This window comes from Nematostella vectensis, chromosome 13 (genome assembly GCF_932526225.1).
Source record: "Nematostella vectensis chromosome 13, jaNemVect1.1, whole genome shotgun sequence".
NCBI lineage: Eukaryota > Metazoa > Cnidaria > Anthozoa > Actiniaria > Edwardsiidae > Nematostella > Nematostella vectensis.
Window position 1 is genome coordinate 10,712,207 of NC_064046.1, and position 14,090 is coordinate 10,726,296.

Genomic DNA, 14,090 nt, shown 5'->3' on the forward strand with positions numbered 1-14,090 from the left:
GTTTTCTATTGCAATGCTACCCACAATGAAGCGAAGAATAATTTAAAGTCGAGCATTGTATGCGAAAAAAGAAAATATCGTTTTGTTGTAGGTTTCAAAAACAGCGCGCGCTCGTGAGAATGTCGCCATTCTTGATTGCAAATGCAGCGCGCGAGCACAATGCAAAAACAATTCAAAGACTAAAAAATATCTGCTTAATTTTGCACATTTGTTTCCTGAAGTTAAAAAGTCATTTGACTACCAGGTTGAGATATAAAGATGACGGTAAAAGTTGTAACCACACAACGTTCTTCAGCAATAACTAAGAAGAAATGAAGACGGGAACCGGTTTAGCGCGCGCATATGTTTTCTCATGTAATTTGGATAGAATCAAAGAGCTCAAACTGTCGCGATCTCGTACCAGAACAATGAATACAATACACCAAAAACTGGAAATCGACTTTGCCAAATTTTCGTCTTTAATAAGACTTCTTCAGGGCAGACTGAAAAAGGTGAATCGTTACAAGCTTATTTACATCAGAATAGTGGCGCGAGACGCAGAAACATTACAACTGACAAAAACGCGCATTTTCTAGAATAGCGCGCGCTATGGATAAATAGAATTTACACATCTCTACGTGGGTTCCTACTACAAAAAAAGTCATCACTATTAAGACCCCGCGGGTAGATAGACTCATGTAATTTGGTTGGCATCTCGATCTACGTCACAAATGACTGGACCCGGGCCTTTCAATTCACGGCCATTTTTCCAAAGGTTGACCAAAATAACACAATATTACAGATTTTTCGCGCGAACTCGTGTTTTATATTGTCCATACGAACCACATACCATTTGGAAGAAGAAAATGAAAAGAACTGACAAAGTCTATCAACTTTGAAAGGTTATATGGACTTTAAGCAATTTGTGGGGAAAAAACGTCAAATGAAATAAGACTTATTTTGCCTTTAAATAGATGGTTATTCATTATTTGCATATAAAATGCGTTTTGGAGCAAAATTACCTTTCATGCTGCTTTTCCTATTCGGTAAACGGAACCATGTAGAGTCTAGGCTACTTTTTGGATTAATAAATATTTCACTATTGATACTTTAAAATGATTATGCACATCCTTTGTTCTTTGAAAAATGCAATTTGTAGCCACTTGCATTCATAAATTAGACGCTTAGAGTCGCCGTCAGTCATGGCGGACACAAGTTGGAAAGGTTTCTTGTGCAATACTAGCTTACACGGTGCTCGCTACCTTACAGAGAATAACTTCCTCCGAAGAGCTTTCTGGTTGTTTGTGGTTTTAGCGGGGTTTGCTGGCTTTTTTTACCAGTCTTTTCTTTCGATTACTTCGTTTTACAGTTGGCCCGTATCAACTGTGATGATGACGGAATGGCACAAAGAGATGAACTTTCCAGCAGTTACAATATGCAACTTCAACCCTATCAGCAAGTCAAGGTATGCTCAAAATTATGGGAATCTTTTCAATTTATCAACTCAAGATTCGAATAATATAATAAATGGAATCATCTTCCTAATGTCAGCCCCGCGGGATAGTTCTCAAAAATCGAAGTTTTCACAATTTTCGCTAGAAAACTACACACAAAGAGGGCCTATGCTGGGTAAGTCCTTGCGTTCGTACGCACATTCCATCGATGGGATTCTCTCGCTAAAATGGCTAGAACCTTGCAAATACAGCGGCAAAGAGTGTGGCAAGAATAGCTTCTCTACATTTGAACACCTTCGATATGGATCTTGCCATACGTTCAATTCGGATGGCCAGTTTGGGCTAAAAGTAGACAGTATTGGGCCAATCAGTGGATTGCAATTGCGTTTAAATGTCGAGGAGAAAGACCATGTCAGTAATTTATATGGACTTCAAGCGGGCTTCAAAGTTCTTGTTCACGACCCTCGAGAACACCCGATGATAGAGGAGACCGGATTTGCCTTACAGCCGGGAACGCATACATTCTGCTCAGTCAGGATGAAGAAGGTGAGAAAACTCATGATAACAAAAGACAGCAAGGTGTACAGCACCTATCAGAACTAGATAGCCAAAATATAGGGTCATCGATAGCAACTTGACTCCGCCTCTGCCTTTTATAGAAGAATAGCGAGAGACAATTACAACGAAATAAATGAAATACCATGTATAAGATAACCATTTGTACCCTAAAAACGTCCTTGTACGCTTGTACGCTTATGAATGAGGAATTGACTGTTTGTGCACAAAAACGCAATTTCCTTATTAGCATGGTGTCCTTATTTCAAGAAAAACACAATGTCCTTTTTTACGAAGCGTTATTATTATATTATAAGGGTTCTTGGATGCGTGATGTAATGAATATTTTATGGAATCACACAAGAATCAAATCATTTGCATTTCTTTATTACATAGTACGTCAACCTGAAGGCACCATATCGCACCGAATGCGGAGAGAACATTACTGACTTCAACCGATACTTCAATGTGAACTATACCATGGCAATCTGTAGCAAGCAGTGTCTCCATGACTACGGGATAAAAAAATGCGGCTGCCAGCCAATCTTTGAAATCACAAGTGAGTTTATGGATTCCGGTAGCCTTACTCACTGTCTCTTACTCGGTGTCCTGAAGCCGAAGCTAGCGCGCTAGTTGAAATGGCGGCCATTCGAGACTAAGTCTTTAAGTGCCCTTGTCAGTAACACCTTGTTATTGTTTTGATTTAATAATTGAAGTCACATATGTACTAAAATCTCGAAATAAAAGTCTAAAAATAAAGTTTGGTACTTAATTTACCAAGTTCAACCGAAAATATCGCATTGGCTTCCCCAAATCCGCCGATGGAAATGGATGCTTTTTCACACTTGGTACTTTGCTAGGACGACAAAATGGCGGATGACAGACACTGTTTAAAGCGGCAATCGCCATACGACGGAAACCTCAACCAACAAGAGACTAAAGAATCTACAGCGTATTGCCCCAATCACGGACGGTACCCAATTCAGGACAGTTTGCATCGAAAGACTCTTTAAAATATACGAAAGCGAAAAAAACATCTTATGTGACCTTAATTGATAATAACTACATCTCATAATCACGTGTGCTGTAGTAATTACGTCGTTGGCGTTATTACCAGCGAGAAAATTCAAGTTTATTTGAAGCTGACTCAAACTTTTGTGCGCGTAGTTTGAAAGTTAACGATGCAGTGAATTTAACGCTTTACATAAACCAGTCTTTCTGGTAAATTGGAGTTAAAAAAAATACCAACTTTTTTGGTGGGAATGAAGCACTGTAAAATACTTTTACAATAGAATAGAAGTTCTTTAATCTCGCTACTAATTTAGAAGAATGAAAGCGTTTTGAAAATTTACGAAGTGTGGAAAGTGGAAATAAGTTGTTTAAAAAGATAATGGAAATTATTTTTTGCATTTAAAAAACATTCTGGAGGGATTTAGGTACATAAAAGAACGTGTCAATTTATGCAATCATATGATAAAGACAACGGTCGCAAAAAATTGCAACATTATTAGCAGCTGGTAAAAATGTTACAAATATTTAGTTCGTCAAACTTTCTAAACACGGGCTATGTAGACAGCCAAAAGTATAAATTACAGCCTTTTAAGCACGTCCGGGATATAAGTTTGTTTCTTTCTCGACGCTTTTATCACCAGGTTACAATAATTATTTTGAATGTGACTTTTTAGAGTCAATTTTTGGGGGAACCCATTCAGAAGTAAGTAAAGTAAAAACGCCGCTACGTTTGACAGATATTGATACAAAGCCGTCTATCTACGGCGAAAGGTCAAAACAAGATTAAGTGAGAAAAATATTTGTTGCATTTTTATTAAGATGAATCAGTAAAACTTAATAGGATTATTGTTATATGTCAAATTTCATAATTATTTTTTCGACGGATTCAAACGATGAATTTTTGATTTAGAGTGCGCGCAATTATCAAGTAAACAATTCCTAAAATACTCTTCGTAGATCCACATAATTAAAGATGGCTTTGTTAAATAAAATAAATTCTTATTATAATTTTAAAAGCATTGGAAATATATGGGAGAAGTTACGAAAATCGTCCTTGAAGTTTGTGTCCGGAATTGGGGCCAGTTGACCGGGGTTAGAGCAAATCAGTGACACATACTTTTCGAGCACAGCGCCCTAAACTTGAAAAAATATGTATATATATATATATATATTATAAATATTTTATTAGGTTATGGTCCAATCTTGTTTCTGGCAAAATATCAAAAGTGTTCTTTTAATAGCCAAAACGTTGTGTTGCTAAATGCAAAAACCGTCCGTAATTGGGGCAACACACTGTATTAGAATCCGCGCTAATTAAAAAGCCACCCGCTCTTAATTGTCAGTAACACCCTCAAAGAAACTTTCAATAGACACACTGCTTTTACAATTTGGAAGTATTTTGGATCGTATAAATTTTTATATGAATTTCTAAACTTAATAACAATATTTTGAATTTTAAAAATTGTATACCAGTCAAATTAAAAATACGTTGTACAAAAACACTGATTAAGTCTTTCTTTTCAGAGGATGTGCCACTCTGCTCTTTAAACGACACATTTGAGTGCATCTACCCAACATATAATGGTAAGTCGAAGACTGAAAATTCCTGAATAATCATGCGCTGAAGACCTTTGTACTTTCAAGATAATGAGTAGCTAATATTGAGCCACATTCCCTAATCCCAATTTTGAAAATTGTTTTATTACCGCTCTGGATTTCGAAAGAAAGGCACCAAATGTTATATTCCCATTTTATTCTCAATCTGTTCGCGTTGAAATATACTTTTTTTTAACGAGGTTTAATCATCATTGCGTTGTATTGCATTCTAAAGAAGGCAAAAAATTACCTTATGTGGGTTTCCAATGAAAGCGCTGTACGTGCTAGCTGTACTTTATCCTACCACACTCTATTCTTCCGTAATTTCCTCTACCTATTTATTATTTCTAAGCAGGGGCGGATCTAGCTTTCATATATCAGTCACTCTTGTTTTAAAAACTGTCGTTTTCATAGCTCGCTCAGTCATTTCCCTAATTCCACAGGAATTCGTGTTTACTACGATTTTGCTGGCAGCCATCTTAGAAATGGAGCCTAGTCCCTAACGATTTAGAATATCACAGGTCTCCCGCGCGCTCGCCCCAGGCTCTTTTGGACCATTGAGAAAAACGACAGCCATTGATTGATATGCAGCGTGTGGCGTTTGGCTCACCGTGACAGAGGGGGGAGGGGGTATTTGTTTTGTTACATATTTGTTTCTGGCAGTCAAAAAGGGGGTTTAGACCCTCTAACAACCCTTCCCCTAGATCCGCTGCTGTTAAAAATTTTGAAATATATTTCGATTTTCTTTTTGCTTTCACGGCACATTTTGCTTTTAGAATTTAACAATGTCCATTCTTATTAGGGCCCTATCCACGGGAGGCGGCAGAATGCTTCAAAAAGTCATGCCCTGTACCGTGTTACTACACCAAGTACGAGACCAAGCTTTCTTACGCGTCGGCTATAAGTAACGCCATCGCAAGAGACATTCCAACATACCTACTACCAAATGGAAGCGAGTTTGACGACATAGAAAAGATGAAAGAGGGGGAACGAAAAACGTTTTTCAGGTAGAGAAAGTCTTTAGAGAAGATTACGACATACCCACACTACAAAGTCGCGCAAGACGAAAGTGGTGATGGAAAGCAAGGTTTTAGGTAGGGGCAGGGGCTCATAAGTAGGGGCAATCAACTTCCCCATGTTCTGGTACTATATAGGTGTCACGGCGTTTCCTAGGATCAGGCTATTTTTAGACGCGCAGATGAGCCAATCAGATTCGACCTTTGTGTTGACGTTTTGGCTGAGCTCAACTGCACGCGCAGTCTCAGACAAAAAGCTATGTTCTCTCTTCGGTACTTTGACTTTTGTTGCTGTCTTCTTTTATATGAATCATCCAACCCTACCTACGACTTTGAATTCTAGCTTGCATTTTTTTGGTATACAAACAAAACCGACGGATGATGGATGAAAAAATATTCTTCCTAACTGCAATTTGCGCGTGCAGCCTCACGTCACTCGCGCGCGCGACCAGCCTCACGTCACTCGCGCGCGCGACCAACGTCAAGGTGATTGGCCCGTTCGTGCGCGCGCGTCTAAAAATAGCCTGATCCTCGGAAACGCCGTGACACTTATATAATACAGATGATTGCCCCTACTTATGAGCCCCTGGTAGGGGAAGATATTTACCACTCTTGTGTGTCAGCAGAAGAGGTCACATCCATGTCTTTTTTTGCATCGAACTTCTGCCAAGGCAGCCAAAATGACCAGGGGGGTGGGGTAGGGGAGGGGGGATGCGCAGCGTAGAAAAAGTATGATCCACCTTTTAGCGATAAATAATGTGGTAGGCGTTAAAGGTTGGTGTCCCTTATTGTCCTTGCGCATCCTCGTCTGCGCATTCAAGAAAGCAAACTCACGCTTGTTTTTCATACACAAGTTATATTGTCACATGTCCAAACGGATAAAAAAATGATGGGTATTTACGACAATGTAGATTCACGTATAACATGTACAGGAATAGAAATATGCGCAAATTTTCCTCTGTTTGTCTATGCCCGAGCACGTTTTTTTCGTGCGCGCGATCGTCTTTCGTAATATTTTTTGGTGTCTCAACCCTTTTTCACAATATTTTCAAAAAATGATCAAATTAGGTGTTCTGCTCAATTAAGGATTAATGACGCTTGTGTATTTTTCCAAAAAAGCAATATTTCGCCATGATTTTCAACCAGTAACTGCAATGTCACTAAAAGTCAAAATGGTACTCACCGGGGTGTATAAACTGTATTTCGGAGCTTTAAGGTAAAAAAAAAAAAAAAAAATGCACGATGACCCCTATTTTTTAAAGTTGAATTTCTAAAACATCCCATCAAATTAAAAATAAATTATGACATGACTACAATTTTACACGTTTTGTATCGAGTTCTCGTTGTTAAAATGAGCACAAACATCAGAAATGAACCCTATTTATGCATTAGTTTTATGGGAATTCTTTATATTTATGTGATTAGATGACAAGATTATCACACCTGGAATGTTTTAAGTAAAAATAAGACAACTCTTGTGAAATTTTCAAGTGAAAATATTTTATTTTAGATTTTGCTGACACAGCTATTTTTAACACCTTTGATGACGCATATTTCATAAATGCACGGTGATCCCTATTTTTTTCTTACAATTTAGGTGGCCTCAGGGTAGTTCTACAAGACCCATATGATTTTGGGAAAATAAAAACACCTCCCAATTAGGCTGCACCAACCTTAAATAATGTCAATTTAAGGGCCAAATTTTCAGATTTTAATAAATTTTTTTTTCTTTTTTTCACAGGGAAAATGTTGCCTCACTTGACGTCTACTTCGAGGAGCTCAGTTATGACTTGATTGAGCAGAAACCCTCGTTTGACAGATGGTCGCTTATAGGTGGGTTTTACTCTTAATATTTTGTAAAACAAACCAGCCTAGAGAATTGCTTAGGGAAGCCCCATTAGAAAACGTCTCCAGGACGTGCATGAATTTCTTTTTTAATCTTTGTATGCATTTTTTTCTGTCTGTTAGGGCTGCATGTATTTTTTTTCAGCCTTTCATCGTGTATGAAATTTTTTTATGCTATAATGTTTTGTCTTGGCCAATCAAATTTCTAGAATAAACAAAAGCATTTTTGACATTTTAGCGTGCATCTGCCGTTGGGATGCTTAGTTCTTACACGGAGCATCACCTAATAACATGGTCTTGTCAAACTATCACTATAACCACGAGAACTGTTATAATTACGTGACGTGACAGAATTTCAAGTTTTTGACTTGGCGCGTTACCCAATCATCTCTCTTTTTCTCTCTCCAGTATCATCTCTCTTTCTCTCTCCAGTATCATCTCTCTTTCTCTCTCCAGTAACATCTCTCTTTCTCTCTCCAGTATCATCTCTCTTTCTCTCTCCAGTATCATCTCTCTTTCTCTCTCCAGTATCATCTCTCTTTCTCTCTCCAGTATCATCTCTCTTTCTCTCTCCAGTATCATCTCTCTTTCTCTCTCCAGTATCATCTCTCTTTCTTTCTCCAGTATCATCTCTCTTTCTCTCTCCAGTATCATCTCTCTTTCTCTTTCCAGTATCATCTCTCTTTCTCTCATCAGTATCATCTCTCTTTCTCTTTCCAGTATCATCTTTCTTTCTCTCTCCAGTATCATCTTTTTTTTTCTCTCCAGTATCATCTCTCTTTCTCTTTCCAGTATCATCTCTCTTTCTCTCATCAGTATCATCTCTCTTTCTCTCTCCAGTAACATCTCTCTTTCTCTCTCCATTATCATCTCTCTTTCTCTCTCCAGTATTATCTCTCTTTCTCTCTCCAGTATCATCTCTCTTTCTCTCTCCAGTAACATCTCTCTTTCTCTCTCCAGTATCATCTCTCTTTCTCTCTCCAGTATCATCTCTCTTTCTCTCTCCAGTATCATCTCTCTTTCTCTCTCCAGTATCATCTCTCTTTCTCTCTCCAGTATCATCTCTCTTTCTCTCTCCAGTAACATCTCTCTTTCTCTCTCCAGTATCATCTCTCTTTCTCTCTCCAGTATCATCTCTCTTTCTCTCTCCAGTAACATCTCTCTTTCTCTCTCCAGTATCATCTCTCTTTCTCTCTCCAGTATCATCTCTCTTTCTCTCTCCAGTAACATCTCTCTTTCTCTCTCCAGTATCATCTCTCTTTCTCTCTCCAGTATCATCTCTCTTTCTCTCTCCAGTATCATCTCTCTTTCTCTCTCCAGTATCATCTCTCTTTCTCTCTCCAGTATCATCTCTCTTTCTCTCTCCAGTATCATCTCTCTTTCTCTCTCCAGTATCATCTCTCTTTCTCTCTCCAGTATCATTTCTCTTTCTCTCTCCAGTATAATCTCTCTTTCTCTCATCAGTATCATCTCTCTATCTCTCTCCAGTAACATCTCTCTTTCTCTCTGCAGTATCATCTCTCTTTCTCTCTCCAGTATCATCTCTCTTTCTCTCTCCAGTATCATCTCTCTTTCTCTCTCAAGTATCATTTCTCTTTCTCTCTCCAGTATCGTCTCTCTTTTTAATGCCCTCCCCTCTTACTACAAGGATCTTGAAACGGCGACTCTCCCTCAAATATCCTGTTTTGTGGTTTCTTTAAAGAAAAAAAGTTAAACATTTTTTTCTTCAACCAACTGTGAAATATTTTGTAAACAACTGCCGCTTTTATCTCAACTTTTAGCCGTTGCTACTCAACTTAACATTTTTTTTTACTCTTCTTTCCTTTTCTCTTTTTTCTTCAACAATTTGTCAGTGTAAATTTGCGAATATTTTTTGTGTTTTTGTCATCGTTGCATTGTCATAGCACTCCCTCAGGCTCCCCTTTTCTGCCTCTCGGCCCCAGTCCCCTATCCTTCCCCCTCTCTCCCTGAGCCGCTACGCCGGCTAGGAACAAATTATGTAACATGCTGCTTGACATATTATTACCTATTTTGTAGCGATGATCGGAGGTTACCTCGGTCTGTTCCTGGGTATGAGTCTGCTAACAGTCCTGGAGTTCTTTGATCTTCTTGTGATGAAGTTTCTCAACAGGATTTCTTCCAATAAGAAGGGTGTCAACACCGTTACAGTAGAACCGCAAGAATCACAGAATGCGTTTGCTTTTAAACAAGGACCTACGGTATAAAAGTCGCGCGCGTCTGTCACGCAGGAATAAGTTGAACATGTAGTGAAGACATATTTAGCATCTAGAAATTATATACCGATCGGCTGTCAGCATATTGAAGTCCACGGAACAAAAAGCATTTTGTTTAGTTAACCTATTGCGTTTGACAGGCAAATATAAAACGCTCGCATGGAAATTGCTTAGTCAAGCAGTTCATATTTTTAGCAGATTGAACTTTTGCTTTGGAAACTTATAGGCGTACCGCTTTTCAAGTGGTACTGGAGAACAGAGTTTTGAGCATTTGCTTTAGTCCTGTATCCGTTAACTACATAAGGAAAGTTAAGTCTGAGTTCACACAAGGTTTACCCTAAGAGTTTGAGTGCAAAAATGATTAGAATGCTGTAAATCATATTAATCACGTGTGTAGCTTGCCATGCGCACTAGCACAGCTAGCAGTTATTGTGTGACAACCGTAGTCAGTAGCAACATGTAAACATTACGTGAGTCACGGTAGCCCAAGGGTAACAAACCGACACACCCATGGGTGGTAAATCATTCCTCGAACGCCCATTGGCTGAAGCCTTATCTAAACATAGCTTACAGCTTTCCATGGGTGTCAGTGTCGGATTACCTAAGGGACGACGTCTTAGGAGCATATAAATATGGGTACGTACCGAAGCCCCATTACACTAAATACTTGAAGAGACACTTGTAAGGCACTCTCACAAACGAACTTGAAGAAACACACATGTGAAAACAATTGCAATACTCACAGTAACACTGTATATGTGTTACTGTATATAACACATATATCACATATGACAATAAAAAAATCTTGTAAAGACTTTGTAACAGCGAATAAGTAAAAACCGGTACCTCCCCCAGGTAAGTGGGTCATAGTCGTTCGGTTAAATGTGGTTAGAGAACCAAAAATAATAGCGGTTACATCATCACGTCATTCTCGCTAGACTTTGTCGAGTACAGAACTCCATAAAAAGAAGCAAAAGAGATATGATCAAGTTCGAAATAATGTCTTAAACATCAATAGTGCAAAGACAATTAATTAATTCGACAAAGTCTAAATCTTCAATCTTTTCTGGTGCCTGGACAGATAATAGAGAATGGAGCAAAAACGTTTTCAGGTTTCGTTATTTTCACACGCGCGCGAAAGAACAGCGCGCGATGTTTTTGAATTTTACTTTCAATTATAATTTTTGTCGTTGTTGCCGTAGAAAACTACTCCCAAGAAGCTCGCCGTTATTGCCTTGTGTATACAGAACATTATTTTCAACGTTGAAATGATCAAAGTTAATCTACGGCTCTGCTCTTTCGAGATTGACGGAGCTCTGCACTTGACCTGATCTAGTGCGAATAACGACTTGGAGCAGGCGCGCGCCTTTATACCGCAGGTCCTCACGATGTGGAATCCCTGTGTAAGCACCTGCGTTTGTGTCAGCGGATCAGTTGAGCCATCATTTTTTTATTCTGTGTAAAATTCAATATGGCGTCTAGCTAGACGTTTTCGCCACCGTGTTCCTAATGACACTCGACAGCGTGTGCAGGGTAAACTGCATTCCCAATTACCACATAGGATTACCGCTGACTAAGCATAGACGCTAACACAGGATACCTCACGGTTAATGATAGTGCAGATTATAAAAGTACCATTGCTCGTACTTTGTCATTTTCTCCGCACATTAGTTGCATTAATTATATACCGTAAATGATATAATAAACGCCCCCTATCCATTAAATACCCCTCCCCCTCGGACCATCAAAATTCCGGTCGTTTTTTAAATAATTTACGGTAATCGGAGGCTAATAATCCATCGAGAAGACGTATCTTAAAATTAAAAAAAAAATCATTGCGTCATATGGTGGTACCCAGACACGTATGTGTGCATCAGCACGTAGCCAGGATCTTTTGAGGGGAGGGCGGGGGATGAGCAGTCTTAGGTATCATATGGAAGGAGGATCGATTCTTCAATAAAAAATGACCCTCTTTTTGGCGGCCAAGGTTGAGGGGGAGGGTGTGTGGGGGTGTACGCGCACCCACGCGCCTGTGTATATCATTATCGGCGCCAACAAAATGCATTCATTTTAGTATGCATATTGAAAAAAATAAGAACAGATTGTTGTTAATTAAATTACCACGAGCAAGAATAAAAACAATAAAACTGTAAAATACAAAGAAAGGATCAATATCTTATTTTTGCCCTGGTACAGATAGGATGGAGGGATGAAAGTCACAGACATCATTATACGGAGAGGATTTTGAGGTTCTTAAGGCCTAGCTAAACTTGTAGCGCGCCCAAAATCTTGTAGCAGCGACAAAGAAATATTTCTCGGATAGTTAAAAATTATATTAGTGTCGCGCGTTACAAAATTTGTCGCGCACTACATGTTTTTGGAAGTGGCCAAACAGGAAACAGTTAATAAGAGACGCGCTCGACATGTCGCCTAGTTTATCCAGGCCTTTAAAAGGAATACACTGTGTTTTTGCGGCCAAAGAGGGGGCACTGGTTCTCTGCACTTAAGGCGTTCACGCCAGAATCCACTACATCGGAAAAGTGATGGTTGTTATTGTTATTGTTATTGTTATTGTTATTGTTATTGTTATTGTTATTGTTATTGTTATTGTTATTGTTATTGTTATTGTTATTGTTATTGTTATTGTTATTGTTATTGTTATTGTTATTGTTATTGTTATTGTTATTGTTATTGTTATTGTTATTGTTATTGTTATTGTTATTGTTATTGTTATTGTTATTGTTATTGTTATTGTTATTGTTATTGTTATTGTTATTGTTATTGTTATTGTTATTGTTATTGTTATTGTTATTGTTATTGTTATTGTTATTGTTATTGTTATTGTTATTGTTATTGTTATTGTTATTGTTATTTACGTTTCACTCACAAGGAAAATAAACCCTGGGGGACAGTAAGGAATGAACATGGTCAAAGATCGAAAAAAATCTAACTTAGGGTGGACTCTAGCGATGATGTAATCGCAATACCGTTCGGTATACATCTCCAAGCATTATTTCGAATTTACGATCATTTCGGGGAAAATAGAAAAATATTTACACAAGATGCTTGACAATGGATCGCATTGATGGCTCATGAGGGAGGGTATCACAGCTTTCGGTAGTTCTGTTTCTTAAAGTTCTTAAAACCTTTCACTTATATCAATCTAGCCAAAACAAAGCATAGACAAACTTTCAAACTCTTAAAAGGGAATTGAATTTGATTGATATTTGAATTTTCTACAGATCTTTGAAAATTTTCCTGGCCGCGCGAAAGGAGATTGAATCGAGGGAATAATTCCAAGTTTTGGCGAGAAAATCTGAAACAACGTATTTTCCTTAAATACGTTAAAATTCAGAGACGGCAATACCACAAAATATTGGCGAATTGTTTTCTATTGCAATGCTACCCACAATGAAGCGAAGAATAATTTAAAGTCGAGCATTGTATGCGAAAAAAGAAAATATCGTTTTGTTGTAGGTTTCAAAAACAGCGCGCGCTCGTGAGAATGTCGCCATTCTTGATTGCAAATGCAGCGCGCGAGCACAATGCAAAAACAATTCAAAGACTAAAAAATATCTGCTTAATTTTGCACATTTGTTTCCTGAAGTTAAATAGTCATTTGACTACCAGGTTGAGATATAAAGATGACGGTAAAAGTTGTAACCACACAACGTTCTTCAGCAATAACTAAGAAGAAATGAAGACGGGAACCGGTTTAGCGCGCGCATATGTTTTCTCATGTAATTTGGATAGAATCAAAAAGTTCAAACTGTCGCGATCTCGTACCAGAACAATGAATACAATACACCAAAAACTGGAAATCGACTTTGCCAAATTTTCGTCTTTAATAAGACTTCTTCAGGGCAGACTGAAAAAGGTGAATCGTTACAAGCTTATTTACATCAGAATAGTGGCGCGAGACGCAAAAACATTACAACTGACAAAAACGCGCATTTTCTAGAATAGCGCGCGCTATGGATAAATAAAATTTACACATCTCTACGTGGGTTCCTACTACAAAAAAAGTCATCACTATTAAGACCCCGCGGGTAGATAGACTCATGTAATTTGGTTGGCATCTCGATCTACGTCACAAATGACTGGACCCGGGCCTTTCAATTCACGGCCATTTTTCCAAAGGTAGACCAAAATAACACAATATTACAGATTTGAGTTATTCGCGCGAACTCGTGTTTTATAGGGTCCATACGAACCACATACCATTTGGAAGAAGAAAATAAAAAGAACTGACAAAGTCTATCAACTTTGAAAGGTTATATGGACTTTAAGCAATTTGTGGGGAAAAAACGTCAAATGAAATATTTGCATATAAAATGCGTTTTGGAGCAAAATTACCTTTCATGCTGCTTTTCCTATTCGGTAAACGGAACCATGTAGAG

The 14,090-nt window shown here is 38.2% G+C and overlaps 1 protein-coding gene across 1 annotated transcript; it reads left to right on the forward strand.

The window, feature by feature from the left end:
- Positions 1 to 649: 649 nt before the first annotated feature.
- Positions 650 to 11,851, forward strand: LOC5501727 (acid-sensing ion channel 1B). Its single transcript, XM_048721164.1, has 6 exons — positions 650 to 1,979; positions 2,385 to 2,547; positions 4,524 to 4,583; positions 5,398 to 5,602; positions 7,353 to 7,444; positions 9,494 to 11,851. The coding sequence occupies exons 1-6, from the start codon at positions 1,182 to 1,184 to the stop codon at positions 9,679 to 9,681; spliced, it is 1,506 nt and encodes a 501-aa protein (XP_048577121.1). The 5' UTR covers positions 650 to 1,181; the 3' UTR covers positions 9,682 to 11,851.
- The last annotated feature ends 2,239 nt before the right edge of the window (positions 11,852 to 14,090 follow it).

What these genes read in the sequence shown, in the direction of transcription:
- LOC5501727 (XM_048721164.1), top strand. Translation starts at nt 1,182, where the DNA reads ATGGCGGACACAAGTTGGAAAGGTTTCTTGTGCAATACTAGCTTACAC. An exon ending in CATCTACCCAACATATAATG is followed by an intron (nt 4,584 to 5,397) that starts GTAAGTCGAAGA and finishes CATTCTTATTAG; the next exon opens with GGCCCTATCCACGGGAGGCG. An exon ending in GAACGAAAAACGTTTTTCAG is followed by an intron (nt 5,603 to 7,352) that starts GTAGAGAAAGTC and finishes TTTTTTTCACAG; the next exon opens with GGAAAATGTTGCCTCACTTG.